The 25,355-nt window shown below is 39.4% G+C and overlaps 1 protein-coding gene across 1 annotated transcript in view; it reads right to left on the bottom strand.

Annotated features, from left to right (window-relative positions):
- The window catches only part of LOC126161253 (serine protease snake-like), a 59,999-nt gene that overhangs the window by 12,549 nt on the left and 22,095 nt on the right, over nt 1-25,355 (bottom strand). The window contains exon 4 of the mRNA XM_049916993.1: nt 18,179-18,345. Within this exon, the coding sequence (XP_049772950.1) occupies nt 18,179-18,345 (167 nt within the window). The remainder of the gene's footprint in view (nt 1-18,178; nt 18,346-25,355) is intronic.

Below are 25,355 nucleotides of genomic sequence, written 5' to 3'. Positions count from 1 at the left end.
GGATTAAAATAAATGAAATATGCAGTTTTCTTATAAAAGAATGTTCTTGCAAACTAGTTCTGCAGTCAGGATAAAAAGGTGGAGAGGTAGCAATATTTATTAAAACAGCTGAGAATTATGATAACAATTTGAATGATACATTCAAAAGTTTACCCGGAAGTAAAGAGAAAGATTTTGAGATTCCAAATACAGCATGTTGTTGTTGTGGTCTTCAGTCCTGAGACTGATTTGATGCAGCTCTCCATGCTACCATATCCTGTGCAAGCTTCTTCATCTCCCAGTACTTACTGCAACCTACATCCTTCTGAATCTGCTTAGTGTATTCATCTCTTGGTCTCCCTCTACGATTTTTACCCTCCATGCTGCCCTCCAATGCTAAATTTGTGATCCCTTGATGCCTCAGAATATGTCCTACCAACAGGTCCCTTCTTCTTGTCAAGTTGTGCCACAAACTCCTCTTCTCCCCAATTCTATTCAATACCTCCTCATTAGTTATGTGATCTACCAATCTAATCTTCAGCATTCTTCTGTAGCATGACATTTTGAAAGCTTCTATTCTCTTCTTGTCCAAACTATTTATTGTCCATGTTTCACTTCCATACATGGCTAAACTCCATACAAATACTTTCAGAAAAGACTTCCTGACACTTAAATCTATACTCGATGTTAACAAATTTCTTTTCTTCAGAAACGCTTTCCTTGCCATTGCCAGTCTACATTTTATATCCTCTCTACTTCGACCATCACCAGTTATTTTGCTTCCCAAATAGCAAAACTCATTTACTACTTTAAGTGTCTCATTTCCTAATCTAATTCCCTCAGCATCATCCAATTTAATTCAACAACATTCCATTATCCTCATTTTACTTTTGTTGATGTTCATCTTATATCCTCCTTTCAAGACATTGTCCATTACGTTCAGCTGCTCTTCCAAGTCCTTTGTTGTCTCTGACAGAATTACGTCATCGGCGAACCTCAACATTTTTATTTCTTCTCCATGGATTTTAATACCTATTCCGAATTTTTCTTTTGTTTCCTTTACTGCTTGCTCAATATGTAGATTGGATAACATCGGGGACAGGCTACAACCCTGTCTCACTCCCTTCCCAACCACTGCTTCCCTCTCATGCCCCTCAACTCTTATAACTACCATCTGGTTTCTGTACAAATTGCAAATAGTCTTTCACTCCATCTATTTTACTTCTGCCACCTTTAGAATTTGAAAGAGAGTTTTCCAGTCAACATTGTCAAAAACTTTCTCTAAGTTTACAAATGCTAGAAACGTAGGTTTGCCTTTCCTTAATCTTTCTTCTAAGAGAAGTCTTAAGGTCAGTATTGCCTCATGTGTTCCAATGTTTCTACGGAATCCCAACTGATCTTCCCTGAGGTTGGCTTCTACCAGTTTTTCCATTCGTCTGTAAAGAATTCGTTTTAGTATTTTGCAGCTGTGACTTATTAAACTGATAGTTCGGTAATTTTCACATCTGTCAACACCTGCTTTCTTTGGGATTGGAACAATTATATTCTTCTTGAAGTCAGAGTATTTCGCCTGTCTCATACATCTTTCTCACCAGATGGTAGAGTTTTGCCAGGACTGGCTCTCCCAAGGCCGTCAGTATTTCTAATGGAATGTTGTCTACTCCCGGGGCCTTGTTTCAACTCAGATCTTTCAGTGCTCTGTCAAACTCTTCACACAGTATCGCGTCTCCCATTTCATCTTCATCTTCATCTACATCCTCTTCCATTTCCATAATACTGTCCTCAAGTACATCGCCCTTGTATAGACCCTCTATATACTCCTTGCACCTTTCTGATTTCCCTTCTTTGCTTAGAACTGGGTTTCCATCTGAGCTCTTGATATTCATACAAGTGGTTCTCTTTTCTCCAAAGGTCTCTTAAATTTTCCTTTAGGCAGTATCTATCTTACCCCCAGTGAGATAAGCCTCTATATCCTTACATTTGTCCTCTAGCCATCCCTGCTTAGCCATTTTGCACTTCCTGTTGATCTCATTTTTGAGACGTTTGTATTCCTTTTTGCCTGCTTCATTTACTGCATTTTCATATTTTTTCCTTTCATCAATTAAATTCAATCTCTCTTCTGTTACCCAAGGATTTCTCCTAGCCCTCGTCTTTTTACCTACTTGATCCTCTGCTGCCTTCACTATTTCATTCCTCAAAGCTACCCATTCTTCTTCTACTGTATTTCTTTCCCCCATTCCTGTCAATGGTTCCCTTATGCTCTTCCTGAAACTCTTTACAACCTCTGGTTTAGACAGTTTATCCACGTCCTATCTCCTTAAATTCCCACCTTTTTGCAGTTTCTTCAGTTTTAATCTACAGTTCATAACCAACAGATTGTGGTCAGAGTCCACACCTGCCACTGGAAATGTCTTACAATTTAAAACCTGGTTCCTAAATCTCTGTCTTACCATTATATAATCTATCTGATACCTTCTAGTATCTCCAGTATTCTTCCATGTATACAACCTTCGTTTATGATTCTTGAACCAAGTTTTAGCTATGATTAAGTTATGCTTAAGTTATGCTTAAGTTATGCTTAAGTTATGCTCTGTGCAAAATTCTACCAGACGGCTTCCTCTTTCGTTTCTTACCCCCAATCCATTTTCACCTACTATGTTTCCTTCCCTCCCTTTTCCTACTCTCGAATTCCAGTCACCCATGACTATTAAATTTTTGTCTCCCTTCACTACCTGAATAATTTCTATTATCTCATCATATATTTCATCAATTTCTTCATCATCTGCAGAGCTAGTTGGCATATAAACTTTTACTACTGTAGTAGGCGTGGGCTTCGTGTCTGTCTTGGCCACAATAATGCGTTCACTATGCTGTTTGTAGTAGCTTACCCACACTCCTATTTTTTTTATTCATTATTAAACCTACTCCTGCATTACCCCTATTTGATTTTGTATTTATAACCCTGTATTCACCTGACCAAAAGTCTTGTTCCTCCTGCCACCGAACTTCACTAATTCCCACTATATCTAAATGTAACCTATGCATTTCCCTTTTTAAATTTTCTAACCTACCTGCCTGATTAAGGGATCTGACATTGCACGCCCCGATTCGTACAGTGCCAGTTTTCTTTCTCGTGATAACGACGTCCTCTTGAGTAGTCCCCACCCAGAGATCCGAATGGGGGACTCTTTTACCTCCGGAATATTTTAGCCAAGAGAACGCCATCATCATTTAACCATACAGTAAAGCTGCATGCCCTCGGGAAAAATTATGGCTGTAGTTTCCCCTTGCTTTCAGCCGTTCGCAGTACCAGCACAGCAAGGCCGTTTTGGTTAGTGTTACAAGGCCAGATCAGTCAATCATCCAGACTGTTGCCCCTGCAACTACTGAAAAGGCTGCTGCCCATGTTCAGGAACCGCATGTTTGTCTGGCCTCTCAACAGATACCCCTCCATTGTGGTTGCACCTACAGTACGGCCATCTGTATCGCCGAGGCACGCAAGCCTCCCCACCAACGGGAAGGTCCATGGTTCATGGGGGGGGGGGGGGGGCAAGTACAGCACACAATGAGTTAAAAGTATTCTGTGTGCCCCGACTGCCAAGTGGCAAAATAAATACTTCCTCAAAATAAAAATAAAAAATAAAAGGTCCAGTCTATTAGGGGGAAAAAATGGAAATTAAAGATTGTGTAGTATGTGGTGATTTTAATACTGATATGGGAAAAGATACACAAAGAAATCAAAAATTTGAGGAGATACTACATAGATACAATAGCAAACCTAAAACACATATGCAATAGTCAAGGAACTCATCAGACCACAATTAAAGATAAGCCAAGCCAGTCAATGTTCCTGAAACCAGTATCTAAAGAGGAAGTGACAAAGGCTACAAATAAAGCTTAATGGAAAAATGTCTGCTGGACATGATTAAGTGTCAAACAACCTAATCAAGCAGATCGCAGCAGAAACAATTGCACCACTGTTGCAAAATGTCAACTGCTCATTCCAGGAAGGAGTATTTCCTGATCAATTTAAATTAATTAAGGTATAAGGCGCGTACAAAAAGGAATGAGTTGGAGGCATAATTACAGAAACCACAACCTGTATGTTACAAGTATTGACCCTGGCTGTTGAGACGCTTGTCCACTGTGACACAAGCCAGCGAATGGCTGTCTCATAAAATTCCCGGGGCTGCGATGTTAACCTGTTCCGCACGTACAGCTGGATGTCATCATCTGAGGTGAATCATTTGCCCCTCAGTACCTTTTTAAGGGGATCAGAAATGGAGTAATCACAGGGAGAGAGGTCCAAACTGTATGGTGGGTGGCCGAGAACCTCCCATTTGAATTTCTGCAGAAGTGTTGAGACTGTGTTGGCCGTATGGGGCTTTGCATTGTCGTGGAGCAGAATGGCCCCATGGGTGAGACTGCCTGCTCATTTTTATTTGATCACTTGACGCAGGGTGGTCAAGGTTTGTGAGTAACACTTGGCATTCAATGTTGTCCTGTGCTGCAGGAAGTGAATCAGAAGGGGGCCATCTTGGTCAAAGAAGAACATCAGCATAACGATTCACCTCAGGTGAACCATCCAGCTATACGTGCGGAACTGAGTTACATCGAAGACTCTAGAATTTTATGAGACAGCCATTCACTACTTTGTGTCACTCAATACTTGTAACATACAGGTTGTGGTTTCTGTAATTATGATTCCTGCTCATTTCTTTTTGAACGTCCCTTATGGTACCTGCATATAAAAAGGGAAAGGATGATGACTGTAATAATTACAAGCCAGTATACTTAGTCCCAGGATTCTCCAAAATATTAGAGATGCTCACGCTCACCAGATTACCAGGAAACCATAATATACTCACTCCAGCACAGCACATATACCAGAAAGGGAAATTAATGGAAACAGCAATTGAACCATTAACAGAATTTATTCTACAGCCATTGGACAACCAGACAGTAGTGTCTGGCATTTTTCTTCGCTTATCCAAAGCATTTGACACAATCATGCAATCCTAGTAAATAAACTAGAGAATACTGGTATTCATAGCCAAGTAGCAGGTATGATAATATCATATCTCAGTAACAGGAGGCAATATGTAACATTAAAAACTTATACGGATCAGAAGTTAGAAGGATTATGTATGGTATACCTCAAGGATCTGTTATGGGACCTATCCTCTTCAATTAATTTGTAAATAATGTACAAAATGTATGAAAATGAAAATACGATACTGTATGCAGGTGATATGACTGTACTAAATCTTTCCAACAATTTTGAAGCACTTGAGGAAAACAATTCATAATACAATATGATGGCTCATGGACAATGAGTTAATTATTAATTTGAAAAAGAAAACTATGTACATGGTTGTCAACACAACACAAAATGAAGAACATATAGATTTTCTATAGGTGAAAAAGAACTAGAAAAAGTAATTTCCATTAAGTTATCAGCCATAGCAGTAGATTGTGAGATAAACTGGAAGCAGCAGATAAATACTGTATCCAACAAGCTAAGCTCAGTGATATGTGTAATGAAAAAACTGGATCAGTATGCAAATCAAGACCTCCTGTGCACTGCCCTCCTGGACTTTTTGCACCATACATGCAATATGAAATAAAAGTATTGGGAAACTCAATAATTACAGGAATGAAAAGAGTGTTCACCCTACAGTAGAAAGCCATTTGATTTATATTGGAAAAAGAAGAAAAAAGAATCTTGTAGCAGCTACTTCAAAGTACTTAATATTTTGACATTTCCATCACTGTATATATCCAAGATGATTGTGTCTGCACTGTGAGATCCCATAAAACTGAAGATCAGCAAGACTGTTCATCCTCATAACACAAGGAACAGAAAAAAATTGCATTGCATTTCACACAGACACAAGCTTTGTCAAGGGAGTCACAAAATGTTGACGTTCCCTGCATATCTAAAAAAGTTTTTAATAGAAGAAGAATTCTACAGTATCTCTGAGTACATGAGCAGAAAGCGAAAAAAAGTTCATACTGTGAATGATAAATGTTATGTGCAATATTAACCCAGCAAGGATGTGGTAGGGACAATTTGAGCCGGCTCATTTTGTTTTGTTGGCAGTTCTTTGTTGTGCAGTTGCACATTGTTGAAGTTATCAGTAGCTGAAATTACTGAACTCCTCTCCCTAATGGGTGCACGCACTCAGTCGGCTCCCATCCACGAGAGGAGATATATGAATGCAAACGGTAAGAGGGTATTTTGGACTCTTCCACAACCGTGAAGTAGTATTTCTGCGCCATTTTTCAATTTATGTGTTTTCATGAATGCTTCGTATCTTTTGGTGTTTTTAGTCAAAATGGACAATGAAGAAAGGGAGGCTGAGCTTATACGTCATTGGCTGGTGGAATTATCGGACAGTGGAAATGAATTTATGACAGATGGCAGTAAAAATGAAGATCGTGTAAGTGAGCACAATGGCAGTAGTGGTACTGAGTAAGGTGCAAGTGAAGGCAGTGACAAATAAGATGATATACCACTACATGATCTACAAAATATTGCCCACAATGCTGCGTTACCAGAATTAGTCAATAGCGATTGGAAACTCAGGTACACAGTTCATTTTATTTTGGTAATGATGGATCCAAGTGGTGCAAAAATCCACCTCACCAACAAGTTTGGAAACGTTCTGAAAATATCATCAGGCAGGTACCGGGCATGAGTTTAGTGGCAAGATTAACAAAGACAGAGCTTGAATGCTGGAGTCTGTTTTTCAATGAAAATATGCTTAGTATCATCTTGAAGTACACAAACTTGCAAATTTCAGAATGGAAAGCGGCTTGTGAAGTAGTTGCAAATGGAAATGACCGTAAGTGAACTGAAGGCTTATATAAGCTTGTTGTATACTGCTAGATTTTACCGATCTTGGAGGCAGAACACCATTGACCTTTGGGCTTTGTATGGAACAACCATTGAAATGTTTCAGCTGATATTACATGGCAATGTTTTCATTTTATTCAAAGCTGCCTTCATTTTGACAATAAATCCACACATGAAGAAAGAGAAAAGCTACACAGCTTAGCAAAAATACATTAGATACTTTAAATATTCATTGAAAACTGCAAGAAGGCCTATGTAATACGAGAATATACAGCCACAGATGAAATGCTGCTTGCATTCAGAGGCAGATGTAAATTTAGACTAATATACTCCATAAAAACTGGCCAAATATGGCATAAAAATATTTGCCTTGACTGATGCAAAGAATTTTTGCATCTTCAACCTCAAAGTATATGCTGCAAAGCAGCCAGAGGGACCATTTTCATTGAGTAATTAATAAACCATTTGATGTGATGAATCAGCTGGTGCAACACATTTAAAAAAAACAAGCTGTAATGTGACTTTTGATAACTTATTTACAAGCTATAAAGTAGTGTCACATCTGCTGAAAGTACACAAGCTAATTTATGTGGCAAAAATGCATAAGAACAAAAGGCAAATCCCTCCTGAATTTTGCAAAACCCATGGTAGCAAAATCCACTCACCTAAGTTCGGTGAAAAACAAAGCTCTTTTTCTCATGTCTAGTCTTCACCACAATGCTGAAATTTATCAATTGACAGGAAATAAACATGTTTTATAGTTTTACAAAAGTTGGAGTTGATGTCGCAGGTGAGCTGTGACTTATGATGTAAGCCGCAGTTAAAAAAAATGGCCTCTTCTACACAATACTGAATATGGCCAGCATAAATGCTGCTGTAGTTCAGTGATCAAATAAAAATAAAAACCGCCATAACTTCATAAAAACACTAGGTCAGGTGCTCGTAAGTGAACACTTGAGTGCCCGACAAGAAACACCTCAACTGCCAAGCAATTGGCATAAGAGAATCAGAGAATTTAGTGGAGAACCTTCACAAGAATCGACTGCTGGAATCCAAGATGTACAAAAAAGATGCCAAGAGTCTCTCTATGCTAGATATCATAAGACCCCTCATGTTTGTGAAGGTTGTCGTAAAGTTCATTTGTTAAGAACATATTGTTCCATTCAGCTAACAATGTGCTATGGAAAGAGATGATTAACAGCTCATGTCAAAAGTTTATTGTTCATTTTGTGTTCAAAGAAGATGTATCTCATAAATACTTAGCAAAAAAAATCCAAATTACTGATGAGAATATATGGTTTTGTAGATTTTAAAAAATATGTAACCTTAAGAGCTGTTAAAAATGATTATTTTGTAGGCTTTATGTAAAAATTAAGAATTTGTATGCTTCATGGTGTTTATTTCTGTGAAAATCCTTTAATTAATAAATAATTCATAAATTTAATTCCTATCTTTTGTTTAAAAGTGCCAATAAATACTTAAAAAATATAAATGAAAATCAGCCCTTTTTGCGCCACATCCTCACAGGTTTAAGAGAAACTAGAATTACACATTACATAAGGAACTAAACTACTTAAAATGTATTTTTAACTTTGATGTAAATCATTTAGCTTTATGTTCATACTGTATAAGCTATTGTATATTTTTACTGTGTAACCTATTATATGTATACTGTCTAGATGTAAGCAAAATGATGCACTTTATATTACAAGTACATACCTGTACTAAAGGTAATTTACAATACCAATATACATCACAACTGCAATCACCCCTATTCATATTAGCTCATGGGAACCATCTATTACAATTTCACTACAAGGTAAACTACAACCACCAACTGTATTTAATCCATCCCATCTGAACATTATTAGGTCCCTTGCAAGAATTTATGCTGAACTTATTTCTGGCTTTATCCATCTGTCAGTACCTATAACCATTTGAAACTACAATGCTGATAGCTGCTAGGTCTACTTTCTTGTGTTTGACTTCCATCCTCTTTGACTGACACCTTTTCTACTCTTTCTCTAGACCCTCTAACCTGAAACACTTCCCATCCTGCTCCACAAAGCCAACACTGTCAATGTAGCTGCCTCCTGAGTAGTGAACCCCTAACCTATCAAGCAGAACCCAGAGACCCACAAACCTAGGTTGCAAGTCAAGGTATCCTACAAAGTTGCAGCACCTTCTGAGCCTCTTGTTCTGGTCTTTGTACCAAAGAATTGCAGTCAGTTGTGTTGATAGTGCTACAGATGGTGAGCTCCACCTTCACCTCACAAGCAAAACTGGCAGTCTTTGCCATTTCAGCTAGTTGCCTGAAACCAGAGAGGATCTCTTTCAAAGTGATGCACATTATTACTGACATGAGCTACCACCAGCAGTTGGCTGCATCCTGTGCTCTTTACAGCATCCAAAAGCAACCTTTCCCCATATGGAATGACTTCTCCTTGTCTGCACACTGAGAGCACACTGGATTCCTTCCCCTCCTTGGCAGCCATATGCCTAATGGACCCCATCACATGCATTATGTTGGAGCTCCCAACTATCAGTATTCCCATCCTCTGTAAATGCCAAACTTTACAGGCCAAGAGGCTTGCTCTTTAACAAGGCAAGTGAGAGCATCTGGCTCATGACTTCATCAGCAAGAGACAGTGCTGACAACCTGCTCATCAGGGAGGCCCTGTGATTGGCCACCCAGAAAGTCTCTCACTGCCTGCCATACTTTGGAATGACCTGCCACTAGACCATAAGTGAGGGGTCATCCTCAGTGTGGGTAGTACCCCAGGCAGCCACCGTAATAGACCGATCGGAGGACCCATGGGCCATGGTGGACATGCCTCAGATCACTACATCCAGTCCCCAACAGTGATGCCCATTGGCAGTAGCTGTGCGACCGAAGCCAACACCATCTGGAGATGTGAGCAAATGGTCACCAACCCAACTTGCATATGAACACAAAAATCACAGTACCTATCCATTCCAAAGACAGCAAAACTCTGCCCTGCACAATTACTGGAACACTCTACCATGCCTAGTAAGCACACAAACACACAAGAAATCAAAAAAACTGAACTAGTAACCACACAGGTAAGTGAAAATAAGTTGCTCCAGTTTGAAGCTCATGGAAAAAAATCACAAACAAACAGTGTATGCTGTATTTGTAGCAGAAATGCAAGGTGGTGTTCCATTAACAATCTTCATTGTGTTTTTGTGAGTTATGCTCCACATAGGAAGAAGCCATATAATGGTGAAATCTTCTAGGAACATGTGTACTTGAAACTTTAATGTTAGACTACAGCATGTTGTAGAACACCTTCCTTACAGTATCCGCCAATGGCGTTGGCTGAGCATGTGCATGACATTTTCTCACTTACTAAATTATCCTGTAACAGAATGTGCTGTTCTTCTTTGGATTTTCTCTGATTCCTACATTGGTCCCATCTGGTATCGACCCCATACTTATGACCATTATTCAAGTACTGGCCGACCATGTGTTTTGTAAGCTACTCCCTCTGTTGACGGACTACATTTCTTGGCGAGTCTTCAAATTAATCTTATTCTGGCATCTACCTTACCTGTGATTAATTTTATGTGGTATTTCCACTTTAAATTGCCCCATATGCATACTCCTAGGTATTTTATGGAAGTAAGTGCTTCCAGTGACTGTTCTGCAGTTTTGTAATCATGTGTATATGTATTTGCAATACATTATATTGTTTATGCTGAGGGTCAATTTCCACTCCCTCCACCAAATGTTAACTCTACGCATTTCTTCCTGCATTTTGCTACAATTTTTTGAGGTCAGACTTCTCTGTATACCACATCATCTGTGAAAAACCTCGTCGAACTTCCAACAATATGTACTCATACTAGGTCATGTATTATGAGGGTGGTTTGAAAAGTTCTTGGAATGAAATAGGAAAAAAAAAAACTTATATCACTGAATTTTTTCATTTTTCAATGTAGTCTCCTTGTAGATTAATGCACTTGGTGCAATGATGTTCCAGTACCTTGATCCCATCTTGAAAATGAGTTTCCACCAGGCCTCCAAAATAGTTGTCAACTCTAGCTATTAATTCTTCGTTTGAAGTTGAGGGGGAAGTTCGGGTTGGTTACACCAAACAACACCTCATCGGCGCCACAAAGTGAATCTTCGTCCACCAAGAAAAATTTTCAGTTTTGGAAAGAGATGGAAGTCTGACAGTGCTGTATCAGGTGAATAAGGTGGGTGTAGCAACAATTTATACCTTAGTTCATTTAATTTTGCTATGGCGACGGCACATGTGGGAATGCATTGTCTTAATGGAAGATGACTTTCTTCCTTGCTAAATCTGGCCTTGTTTGGCGCACCTTTTGTTGAAATTTGTCTAGGAGGTTAGTATAGTATTCTCCAGTAATTGTTTACCCAGTGGGGAGATAATCTACAAACAGAATCCCCTTCACATCCTGGAACACTGATGCCATGACCTTTCCCGCTGAAGGAATTAACTTTGCTTTCTTTGGTGGTGGAGAATCAGCATGTTTCCCACTGCTTTGACTGTTATTTTGTGTCTGGGATATAGCAGTGCACCCAAGTTTCATCTGTGGTCACAAACCGGCGCAAAAAATCATCTTTCTTTCTCCTAAAATGGGCCAAACATTGTTCCGATATGTCCACATTTCAAATGATGAATTAGAAATCCAGCATCAGAAGTCAAGCATCAGAAGTCACGGCACCCATCTTTCAGATGACATATGCCAAGCATGAGCAATTTCACGCACTTTGTGTAGGATGGGGAAGGCATGCAATCTATCAGAGTTTTACTAAGGGCAGGTTGTGATAGCCTGGAGGCTTGGCATGAGCATTTCAGAAACTGCATGACTTGTCTGGTGTTTGAGGAGTGCTGTAGTGAGTGTCTTCAACACATGGCGAAACCACGATGAAACCACATCCAGGCTTCATGGGGTTGGGTGGCCATCCCTTATTAAAGATGTCAGATGTCATAGGCTGGGCAGACTGGTAAAACAGGACAGGTGGTGAACAGTGGAAGATCTAATGTCAGACTTTAATGCTGGACAGAGTACAAGTGTGTCTAAACACACAGTGCACCAAACTCTCCTAATAAAGGGCCTCCGTAGCCTAAGATCCATACTTGTGCCACTGCAAACATCACAATGGCAGCTACAACTGAAATGGGCATGTGACCATCAGCACAGAATGTTGGCAGTGGCAGCTGAATCCTGATGCCTTCTTCATCATGCTGATGGGAGGGCACAAATCTGTCATCTTTCAGGGAACAGCTCCTTGGCAACTATGCTCCGGGACAGAGACAAGCTGGCAGCAGTTTCATTACACTCGGGGAATATTAATGTGGTCATCCACAGGTCCAGTGGAGCTCTTGTAAGGCACCATGACTGCCAAGAAGTATCATACACTGATTGCAGACCACATTCACCCCTTCAGGTAGATCATGTTTCCTAATGGCAGTGGCACTTTTCAACAAGATAATGCACCACACCACAAGGCCCAGAGTGTGATGGAATTGCCTGAGGAACACAGTGGCAAGTTCTAATTGACACGCTGGCTTCCCAGCTCACCAGGTCTAAACCCAAGCGAATACATTATTGAATGTGGCGTCACATATCCCCCCCCCCCCCCCCCCCCCCGAAATTTATGGTACTTAGGTGACCTGTGTGTGCAGATGTGATGCCAACTCCCTCTAGTGACCTACCAAGCACACATCGCTTCCATGTCAGGATGCATCACCACTGTTATCTGTGGCGATTGTGAACATACCGGCTATTAGGTAGGTGGTCATAATGTTGTTGCTGATCAGTGGATATGACAAGGGCAAATGCTATCTGGTAATATTCATTCTTCTTAGGGCCTCCATGCATGGATATATTTTTTGTGATGCTACACACAGAAATGTGGTGCCACACGTGTCATGGTTTGTTGTAGAAAACATCACTATCAGTCTGCCCTTCTGCTGTTGTATCAAGAAAAGCTGCAACAATGGTCACCATGTTGACAGTCTGTGCTGCATCAATCATCATTACTCTGTCTGTGTGGATATGTATCTTGCTATCCTAAATCAATGTATGTGACATCAATGGAGGCTCCTGCATCCCTGAGTGAACAATACATCTATTCTCTCAGATGCTAGTTGTACAGGGTGTTGAGTTTGGCCCCTCATGAAACCATGATTTCATATTTGCACGATAGTCACAGGACCCTTACCAGTGCAAGAAGCATTGTAGTCAATCAACAAACTGTAGTCTTGATAAACCACAATCCTGATACTGTTGAATTTGAATTCCATCACATGCTATATTTTTCTTCTTCTTGCACATGACATAACACAATCTTTTCAGAAACAATCAACATTTAAATGCAGTGTCCAAATGAGAAACCTGCTGTGTAATCTTTCCTTAGATGCAAAATACAGATTGCATTACTCCTCCCAATTTTTTATGGTGCAGTAAAATGCTAATAACCTGTATATCCAAGAATGTAGTACACTTTACTTTTTTCATTCTGTTTCCACGGTATCAATTTCAATCGTCAATAATGAATTTTAGGTGTTCCAGGAAATTTCACTCCAGATCTATGAGCATTTTTATTCCCACCAATTACTCACTGTCTCAACGGAAAGAGGAACTTCTGTTACAAGAATATAGTATTTCCACTACCTTCTGTTTGTGCTTCTCTTTTCTGAAGACTGGTAAGGATGGTTCATATTTTCCTCTACAGGGTGTATATGTGGACAAGGAAAAAAATCCCAGATTTCCTGGTTAAAAATACACGTTTTCCATGTAAAGTGACAATATAGTTTCCTTCGGGGCTGTAAAATTTATCAATCCTATGAATGGTTAAGGTTTTATACACCGGTGTAGAACTTTCTGGTACTTTAGAAAACAGAACACGGAAAAAAAACACTACATATTTTTGTGTTACAAAAGTATAAATTCGAATTCCACCAAACACAGCACATTAGTTTCCGAAGCATTGAAATCAAGATTATGATGTGCTGTTTTAGGCCAATCATAGCTCATGTCATGTGATATCACCAGCCGATGACAGCAGATATTCCAGTCTGTCAATATTCAGAGCTCAGGCGACATGATGTTGTCAGTCAATACAACATTATTGTTAAGTAGCGCGAACACAAATATGAAAAGTTTATGGTAATATACATGATGTACATATAGTGCACATATAATATTGGTCATTTTTTGTATGTGTTACACTTTAAGATACATCACACAAACGTATCACAAAAATTTTAGATAATTAATAAATGTGTGGTCCTCTGGGCTCGAAATTCTTCTAAGCAGCTGGTTCTTAAAGTGATGTTTTAAATTAGAGTCAAATGCTCTGAGAGTTAAGAAATTCATCCAACATTCTCAGACGTAACATAACCATCTTGCGTAAAAGGAAATTTACTTTGAAACTAATGCTTCTCAAACTAACATTCGTAATATTTGCCTGCGGCCTGTTAGAAACAGGTTCATTTCAGCAGCTGCCAGAGAGCATCAGAAAACAGGCATTACTGCGCTTCCATAGCTCCGATGCCTTAGGAAGCCCATATGTTCATACAAACTCACATTATGTCATAAAAGAAACAGGACATCAGAGGCTGTTCCAGAAGCATCGGAATTTGGTAAACCATACTAAAATGCATAATTCCAATTTAAGTGGACATTTGTATGCCCAGATTCACAATGGAGGAGGCCCTAACCAGATATTAAGCTTTTCAGAGTGATTTTTGGGATGTAAATTTTCTTGGAGTGCCATTATTGTATTTTCTCATGTTAGGTTCTTTATTATGGCTTAACCTTCCAATTGGTGCGCGAATGTGTCAGATACGCAGCGACAATGTTTGTTACCTTTCCTTGGAAAGCAGGAGGGAGAGAAATCCCCCCTTTGTTCTAGCTTCCTCATTGGACACCACCCTACTTTAGTCCTGACCACTGCCCGCTACGGTAAACAGCAAGCTAATAACAAGTGTTTCGTATCTGAGTAATACACGCAACCCTCCATTTAAGTTTTTAACTTTACATTTTCCATTATTTATTGTTAAATGTTTAATGCTTATTAGTAATTTAGAGTAGCATACATCATGAATTTATATGTGTCTCAAATCGACAATGAAATTAAGCTAAATCGTATGTCAGATACGTGCGACCTCCAATGCTTCCATCATGTTATTTATTCAGTTTCATTTCATATTTATTTCTTAGGTACTATGGGGGAAAGAGAGATGTATAATTTAAACAATCCTTTGGATGTTGTTGCTGTCTAAATGCAATTCTGCACGATACCGATGATTAATATGATCAGGACAACAGTTTTATAGAGGACAATGACAGTGATGAAGACGAGCACGTATCGGAAAGAGATAATGATTCTGATACGGAAATGAATGCTCAGTTCAGCTCAGTAGGTGACAAAGATGAGAGCACCAAATCAACATTTAAAGCTGTTCAAAGACAAAAAAGTCAAGGTTTGGTCAAAAAAGAAAAAGGAACAGGCAAAGGCAAGGAAAACAAAATATTTTACTTCATCTGCCCGGAGTAATCGAACCTGCGAAAAATGTGACTAATATTCTAGATTCATGGAAGTGCCTCCTATCTGACACAATGATTCAATGTATTGTGGAAAATATAACCAAATTGATTATTACAATACAAGATAACTATTCTCGTTCAAGGGACGATCAACAGACAGACACAGTGGAAGTGAAAGCCTTATTCAGGCTGCTTTATCTTGCTAGGTCGTACCACACGAATCGTCTGATCTCAATGACTTATGGTGGGTGGATGACTTCCTAACTGTCATGGGTATAAAAATATTTCAGTTCTTAATGTGATCTATTCATTTTGATGCTGTGGAAACAAGAGAAGAATGAAGAAAAACTGACCGCCTAGCTCCTATAAGAATTATTTAAGAAGAATTCATTGTGAACTGCCAAAAATGCTATTCACTTGGTAAAAATGTCACAGTTGATGAAACACTCGAGGCTGTTTGAGGTAGACGTGGTTTCATACAATATATGCCAAAAACCAAGCAAATATGGCATAAAAATTTATGCTTTAGTCAACTCTCGGCTATTTTATACATATAATATACACTGGAACGCAACCAGAAGGTCCATTTAGTGTAAGCAATAAACCTTCTGATGTTGTGAAAAGGTTAGCAGCACCCATCATCTACAGTGGGAGAAAAATATGATGGTCGACAGTTGGTTTACGGGTTACAATTTAGTAAAGGAATTGGCATAAAAAAAAAAAACTTCATACATTGGCAAGTTACGAAAAAATAAGGCTCAAATTCCTCCAGAATTCACTGCAACCCCACTCAAGTCTGTTTGGTTTCAGCAAAGAGACAACACTTGTTTCATACGTAACAAAAAAGTGCAAGAATGTTTTGTTGATATCTAGGTGATTTCAAGAAACCAGAAATTATAACTTTTTATAATCACACCAAAGGAGGCATTGACACTGTCAACAAACTTTGTGGGTCTTTCAATGCTGTGAGAAACACAAAGCGATGGCCTCTGGTGGTGTTTCTTTCGATGATGAATGTTGCTGTCATAAAGTCATTTATAATCTTGAGAGGCAACACAAGCAATAATCTCAAGAGAAGATTATATCTCAGATATATATTGAATGAACTTGTGCAGGAACATGTAAAACAGAGAAGTGCTAAACTAGCTAGAGACCTCCGCACAAAAGTTTTAAATTTGTCGCACACAGAAGATGGGCACCAACACCAACAAAGAAGAGGAGAGGAAGATCAATCTCTGGAGCCTCTGAAGAAAAGATGTAGGCCGTGTTTAGTCAGTAAGAAAACGAGAATCACCTGTTTTAGATGTGAAGTATGTGGATTGTTTGTTTACAACATTCAAGAAATGTTTGCAGTGATTGTATTTCAGCTTCTAAATAATCACTCGTTTCAAATGTGAGAGATATAGATGGTATGTTTTGGTTACATCATACAAGAAGTGTTTGGATTGATTTTATTTCAACTTGTAAATAACTTTAGAATATTGAGAAACCAAAATTTCAAGCATAATCCTGTATAAATTTGACATTTGTACACGGAAAGTAAGTATCAGTATCTCGAGAAGCTGTGGGATGAAAGTGTGTATTTTGAAACATGACTTTATTTCTAAATAAATTTTTTACCTTGCTTCTGTTTGTATAACATATGAATAATACCTAATATTACTTTTATGATAAAAAATTAATGTTTAAAAAGACAAAGTTTATTAACAACAAGTGGTATCTGTAAGATACGCGCAACCGTCCTTGTCTGACTAGATGGTGCGCCTATCAGAAGGTTAATGCTATATGTGCCAGAAGATGAAAAAGTGCATTTGAAATTCAGCAAACAGTTGAAACTAGCTAACAGTTTGGACTAAAACACTTCATTTCAAATAAATTGACTGCCTCTGTGGAAAAGGTTAATAAAAGCCAATTTTTTTTAGCAAACTGACATAAATAACTTCATAGTTCTGTAAGGTGCTTAATTCTTCACAGCCAAAAATGTGGTAATAAAGTCAAATCAGAAAACAAGCTAATAACAATTTTAGCCTTCCATAATTATGTGGAAGTATTTTAATTCACTTGATAGCCCAAGCCAAAGAAATCCATTTTGTTTTCATTTGACGTGTGAACTTGAAATGAAGAGAAAACAGCAAAATCACTAACAGCCACACTTAAAATAACCAGAAGCAGGAAACTGCTCATACACAACTAAACTACGGATGTGCATGAGCCTGCTGGAAAGTGCCCAAATGAACCTAATGCTAACAATTGTGACATTATGTTCATTGTTAAGCAGTGTTGTTATGAAGTATTGTAGAGTCTTTGTCATAAAGCCTTTAACACATTTTGCTGTTGATAGACATTACAGTATAGTTCTTACCAGTCAAAATTACAAAAAGTTAACCAAAAACTAGAACACTAAAAATTCCCAGCTTTTTCCCAGTTGTCCCAGGGTGTACACATCTTGCTCTAATTAATAATTTTCTTGATATGAGGTATCACAGCAATGTAATCATGCATAATTAAATAAATGCATATAAACAACTGCGAGAGGTGGAACCTGTACAATGTCTGTTTAGTAGATAGTAGTTGTTTCCTTTAGTCATCTGCAAGAGGTTTTCATGTATAATCAGTGACAGTTGTTCACCCATTGAACCAAATACTATACATGCATATGAGAACTATGCACAGAAAACTGTCACCCTGAATTTGTTTTTTATTCATTGAAGTGCTAACTATGTTAACAGATCTATTACACAGTGCAGATATAATAGATTACCTGCAGTAGTAAAGCACATTACAATAGCATACCTGACAAGTGTCTTTGCCACCTGTAAGGACCCCAGCACACATCATTGATGGTGCAATTCCACGAGGCAGACTTGTGAGCTTGCCAAGACTTTTCCATAAGTTATTGCACATTTCATTATCTATTATATCAAGAACAACTTTCCGCAAAGTGTCACTTGATTTTCCAGCTGCAACATAGAACACCAACAGAAATGAAAACAATATCAGACAGTAAGACTTTACTTTTAGGTGTGGCTTTTAACACATTACTTACACTGGTCAACGGGAGAGATCAAAAGGTTTGTTTCATAATTAAACATCATTTAAGTGTGAAGGAAATGGTAGTGTCAGTATTCAAACTAGATAGTTATAGCTAGGTATGTGTGTGGATTAACAGCATAATACAGACTAAAATATCAATAAAAATAATCAGTTTTTGAAAATATAAATGGATAGACAAAAAAATCTTCTCACCAAACAGTGGCAGGAGAACACACACAGCAGTTGACAAAATACAGGGTGTCCCACTGAAACCTCCCTGACTTCAAGGACCTAGTACAGGAAAATCACAGTAGATATAACAGTGAAAAATGCACCACGTTGTAGAGAATCTCAAAGAATTTATATTCCCATGTCGGAAGTGCCAAGTATCGTTGCCAGACTACAGCATGGTCGCATGAATTGAAAATGGTGACCCCACAGCAGCGTGTGCAAGCAGAAACAAAATCGCTGATTAATGTGCAAAGAAATTATTGTCATGTGTATGAATGTGATCCACCTGATGTTAAAACAATTAAGGAATGGTATAGGAAGTTTCTGGCAACGGGAAGTGTTCTGAAACATTCTCGCGGTGCACATTATGGAGTTTCAGAAGAGACAGTGGAAGACATCAGACAAACATTTCTCAGAAGCCCACGTAAGTTAATTTGTCAAGCATCTAGGCAATTTGATGTACCTCAGTCAACACTGAAGCATGTAGTTCACCAGTGTCTTTTTATGTGTGCTTACAAAGCGGGAATTCTGCAACATGTGACACCAAACGACAAACCACACCGACAACAATTTGCTGTGGATATGCTGCAGCGTATTGATATGGATGCCAGCTTCCTGGAAAAATGTTTATTCTCAGATGAGGCAACCTTTCATCTATTAGGAAGGGTTAATAGACATAATGTTCAGATTTGGGAAAATCTGCACATTGTCATTTAACATGTTCGTGATTGCCCTAAACTAAATGTCTGGCGTGGGCCAATAATGCATGACAGGATTGTTGGACCATTCTTCTTTGAGAAACAAACAGAGAATGAGTCAGTGTATCTGAACATGTTGGAGCAGTCTGTGTACCCTCAAATACAGGTAAGACTAATGACTCAGTACCTGCACAACAAGATGGAAAGTATCCCACTACTCCCAACCATTGCATTTAAGTCAGAAGCATTTCCAACACTGTAAAAGACAGGGTGAGGCATGAGAGCTGCCATGTGATGTACCAGCTATGTCACAATTACTGTGCAGCATATTCTATGAGCATAATTATAAAACAGATAACCGTCTACTTGCATGAGTTGCCACTGACAAATTGCAGCCAACTGCAAATGTGACTATCCAGTTGCTGAACATGCTGCAAACAACAACACAAATGACTAACAACTACTTCATTGCATGTGCCATATTCCTTCCAGCACAGGTTTCTCTGAACTACATATTTGGGAACTGTGTGTCTAGCACTGTCTCACCTTAGCTTTTCCCTTCTCTCACCTGTCTACACCTCTCCTTCCCTTTTCATCACCACCTTACTTTCCATTCCTCACCTTCCTGCCCCTCGTCTCTCCCCCTTTTCTTCTCTCTATCCCTTATATGCTCTAGCCTCTGATCTCCTTTCATCTTATTCTACAGGCACTGAGTCATTTGATGAAAGTCCTGAGTCATTTGATGAAAGTCCTGAGTCATATTATGAAAGTCCTGAGTCATTTGATGAAAGTCCTGAGTCATTTGATGAAAGTCCTGAGTCATTTGATGAAAGTCCTGAGTCATTTGATGAAAGTCCTGAGTCATTTGATGAAAGTCCTGAGTCATTTGATGAAAGTCCTGCCTCATACAACCCTGCTATGACCACCTTGCTTCACATGTTCTACCCTGCCCCTTCTCACCTCCATCTACCCAGAAAACTGCTTTCAGTAATTGATATTCAATTATCAGTCTCACCACTACCATGAGCATGTACGTGTGTGTGTGTGTGTGTGTGTGTGTGTGTGTGTGTGTGTGTGTGTGTGTGTGTTTGTGTGTGTCTGTGTGGCTCACACCAGTCCTCTATAGTTAAGTGGTTGCCTTTCCCTTATATTAAACACGGGCAGTTGCATATTTCTAGGTTGATCACTTAAAGCAGGTTCCTGAAAATTATAAGTAGCCTTTTGTGCGATAGTTTATGTCTGTCTTCAAGTATTTGCTAGCTCATTTCTTTCAGCATTTCCATGCTACTTTTCCATGACTAAACAGAAAAATGGAAAATAAAATAAAACAACAGTGACCATTCATACAGTCCTTATTAGCATATGTTCAATATCTCTTGTTAGTTCTATTTGGTGTGGGTCACACACAGTTGGGAAGTGTTATAAAGTAGGGCACAAGTATGTATTATAAGCTATCATCTTCGTGGACTCACTGTATTTCTTTAGTATTCTACCAATGAACCGAAGTCTGCCACATGGTTTACCTATGACAGTCTATGCAACTGATCCATTTCATATCCCTACCAGTTGTTGGAACCAATTATTTGTATGACTAAACTGGTTCTCATTGTGACCCACTGACTTGTATGCATAGGATACTCCATACTTTCCTTTTTTGAGGTGCACCATTTTACATTTCTGAACGTTTAAAGCTAACTGAACATTTTTACTCTACTTTTAACTCTTATCAAGATCTGGGAGCCATCCGGCTTGGTTTTACCAAATTATTTTGTGATGGTTTTCCTACACCTTCTAACTTCATGGATAATTCAATTGTTCTCCCAAAATTTTTCCATCGGAGGATTTCTTGTGCAGTGAGCTCAGTGACTGTACCATGCTCATGGTAGTGGTGAGACTGATAATTGAATATCAATTACTGAAAGCAGTTTTCTGGGTAGATGGAGGTGAGAAGGGGCAGGGTAGGACATGTGAAGCAAGGAGGTCGTAGCAGGGTTGTATGGGGCAGGACTTTCATCAAATGACTCAGGACTTTCATCAAATGACTCAGGACTTTCATCAAATGACTCAGGACTTTCATCAAATGACTCAGGACTTTCATCAAATGACTCAGGACTTTCATCAAATGACTCAGGACTTTCATCAAATGACTCAGGACTTTCATCAAATGACTCAGTGCCTGTAGAATAAGATGAAAGGAGATCAGAGGCTAGAGCATATAAGGGATAGAGAGAAGAAAAGGGGGAGAGACGAGGGGCAGGAAGGTGAGGAATGGAAAGTAAGGTGGTGATGAAAAGAGAAGGAGAGGTGTAGACAGGTGAGAGAAGGGAAAAGCTAAGGTGAGACAGTGCTAGACACACAGTTCCCAAATATGTAGTTCAGAGAAACCTGTGCTGGAAGGAATATGGCACATACAATGAAGTAGTTGTTAGTCATTTGTGTTGTGGTTCACCTAGATGCTGTCCATTCGGCCCTCATGGCCAACGGTGTGGTAATCAATCACAATCAATCTCAACTCCGTTCTACATCAGTTACATTCCTGGGCCATACTGTCTCGACCGATGGCCTCCAACCAATGGATTCTCGTGTCGAAACCATTCTCGCCCTCCCTCTTCCAGAAGATTATGCTCAGCTCTGTCGTTTTCTGGGTATGGTAAACTTTTACCAACAACATATCCTTCAGGCTGCCTCCGTCCAATTGGCCCTCACCAACGCCCTCTCCAGCAAAAATAACATAGGGAAATGCAAAGTGGGCTGGACCAAACCCTTGCTCGGAGCATTCAATAATAATAAAATTGCCCTCATCAAAGCTGTCACACTCACCCACCCCAACCCTGGAGCCCATGGTCCTATTACAACTAACGCTAGTGACTCAGCTGTGGGTGCTGTTTTACAACAGCACACTGCCAACTCCACCCAGACGCTCCATTTCTTTTCGAATTAACTAAGAGCCAGTGTAAGTGGTCAGCTTTTGACCATGAACTTCTCGCGGTTTATGAGGCAATCAAACACTTCAGGAGTGACCTCAAGTGGTGACCTTTTACGATCTACTTGGATCACAAGCATCTCGTGGATGTGATACGCAACCTGGCTTAGGACTTTCTGCCGAGACGTTTCCACCATATGGACTATATTTGTCAACATTCTTCAGATGCCTGCTACATATGTGATGTGTAGAATGTTGTAGCTGACTATCTACCTTGTATCTCAGTGCTTACCGCGCCCTTGAACTTGGATGACCACACCCAACTCCAGACTGAAGACACTGATACACAGCGAGTCATCACTCGTTATCCAACCTCTAGTCCTGCATGGGTTGACGACCCCAGTCCATAGTGACATTTCTACGAGCACTTCTCACACCTTGGTGCCACCCACTCTTCGGTGCAGGATCTTCAATGCTTTACACAACTTGGCCCACGCCAGAATGCAGGCCATGATGAGGCTAGTCACTGAACGCTTTGTCTGGCCTCGCGTGCGACACGACAGCCTCACTTGGACCTGTGAATGTGTCCCATGCCAGCATCGTAAAGTCAGCAGACATGCGCAGCCTCCACTAGGCGAGTTCAATGTCCCAAGGAGTCACCTTCGGCATGTCCATATCGACGTGGTTGGGCCACTCCCCCCTTCTGAAAGGTACAAATATATTTTATCTTGATCGACCACATAACTGGGCTTATCACCTGCAGGCATAAAGCCTGGTTGAATGGTGGCACTGAACTCTCAAAGACGCACTCATATGCCATGGTGGGTTATGGTCCAAGGCCCTTCCTTGGGTCTTACTCAGCATCCGCTCCACCCATAAGGAAGATCTGGACATCGCTGGCAGATATTCCATACGGAGAGCCCCTCCTCCTTCCAGCAGAGTTTGTGGAGGACATACCACTGGCTGCTGCCATCGATCTTCTGGCCCTTGTCGAACGGGTACCTGCACATGTCACTCGCCTGCACACCCCCCTGCCTCGTGCTCCTTCCACACTGCCGGTGTTCGTCCACAAGGACCTTGCATCATGTGAAATTGTGATGCTGCTCGATGACTCCATGCGAGTTGCCTTACAACCTCTTTATTCGGGACCACACCACATCTTACTTTGAAGAGTGAATAGTTCATAATTGATCTAAATGGGCAACCTCAAACAGTTTCCATTAACCGCTTAAAACCAGCGTGGTCCCTCTCTAACGCACTTTCCAATTCTTCTGATCCATCTGCCGTCACTGCTGCTCTGCCTCCTGACACCGCAGATGCTTCGAGCGACATTCCGCTGCCTACACAGTAGTTTGAGGCACGAAACTCTGGCAGCGCAGTTTCCAACATGCCAACTTCTTGTGCTGGATGCTGTATTCAACTGCACACTTGCATGACGATTACGAGTACTACCTTTGTTCTATTGTCTCTCTACAGACAACTTTTGTACTGTCATGTTGTTCTTGCTTGCTTCAGTGCTAAATAAACATATAAAAAATAAACATGTAAAAGACATCTAAAGAATGTTATTACTGCCCTACAATATGTGATAACCACAGGTTCATTGTATCATGATCCTTGTAGCCAGTTTCACTGGCTACTTGTTTAGTCACATTAAACTCTTCTGCTTCATCATCATGGGTGAGTGGTAGTTTTAGCAGCCTCTCAATCATGGCTCCAAAGTATGCACTTTTATGGTTTTTAGGCTGACAGTATTTTGTATTTATAGTCATTTCAGTAGCCGTTGCCTTCCTAAATATGCTGATCTCATGTGTGCCACCTTTTTTAGTTGACCTATGATCCAAAAAAGTTAGACTTCCTTCTTCCAGTTCCAATGTGAACTTAATTTGTTCATTCATCAAACTTGTTGTTTCTGCTATCTTACTTATTTCCTTTTCATCATCTTTGTACAGCAGTACGATGTCATCCACAGAATGTCTGTAACAAATATTTTCTTATTTTTGCATACATCATGTTTTTGTTCAAAAGTTATTGTCTAGTTCACTCACAAAGACCTCATCTGTAGCATCTGACAGTCACCTGCTGCAAGTCTCTCCTTTTGATAAAAAATAAATAAATTTGAAATAGTTAAATGACAACACATGTTCTGAAATTATTAAGCGTTCTACTATTTCCATGGGACGAATCTTCTTGTGTATTCGCAGGTTCTTTCTTATTATTACTTATGTGTCACTTACTGGGGTATTAGCATGTAGATTAATGATAACAAAGAAAGCCAACGTAGCTTCTGCTGGGATCAGTACATCTATAATATCTCTCGTACATTCTTAACAATTTTTAACAATGTATGTCCTTTTGTGAGTTTATGTTGCTCTCAGTCTTTGGTTGCATTCTCAGTTAATATTATAACTGGGACATGTTATGTTATTAATTTGGCCTAATTGGTTCCCTTATCTTAAGTAACAATTTGTGATTGTAGCACTGGAATATTCTCTTTCTTTTCCATAAACAAAAAAACCCTATTTTCTGTTTTTTCTCTATTTCTAATTGAAATTTATTCACAGGACATCTCTTAATCTCAACTATGTTGTTATATGCATAAAGGTCTTTGGTTTTTTGGATGTAGTCACAATAGTAAATTGTGACAGCAGCCTTCCCCTTGTTAGCTACTGGTACATTTACAATTTAGGTTTTTAAGTGTTTCTATATGTTTTGTCTTACTACGTTCATCATGAACTGTTTTGTTCTATTTTAGGGTGCAAAAACAATTAGGATCATATGTGCCCCACCAAAACTGTAGAATACAAAGACAAAGAGAGGACTTAAAAATGTCTACATGTTAATCCCAATTGATGGGAGGGAATAAAGCTAAAACCAGGGACATGGAGAAAGTTCTATAAAATACGTCATAGAGAAATGAAGGTCCTGAACTAAAAATTAAATGTCCTTCACCATATGGCTACAATGCATGAAAAGTAAAACACAAGCAACAGCCTGCACATCATTCATTAAAATGACCAATAACTCAGATTTAAAACACCAATGAGAATTTGAATGGTTAAAAAAAGGGCATTCCATGAGGAAA

This window comes from Schistocerca cancellata, chromosome 2 (assembly GCF_023864275.1).
Source record: "Schistocerca cancellata isolate TAMUIC-IGC-003103 chromosome 2, iqSchCanc2.1, whole genome shotgun sequence".
In the NCBI taxonomy this organism is placed as follows: Eukaryota; Metazoa; Arthropoda; class Insecta; order Orthoptera; family Acrididae; genus Schistocerca; species Schistocerca cancellata.
Note: the sequence above shows the minus strand (reverse complement) of the source record. Positions and strands in the feature narration are given on the sequence as shown.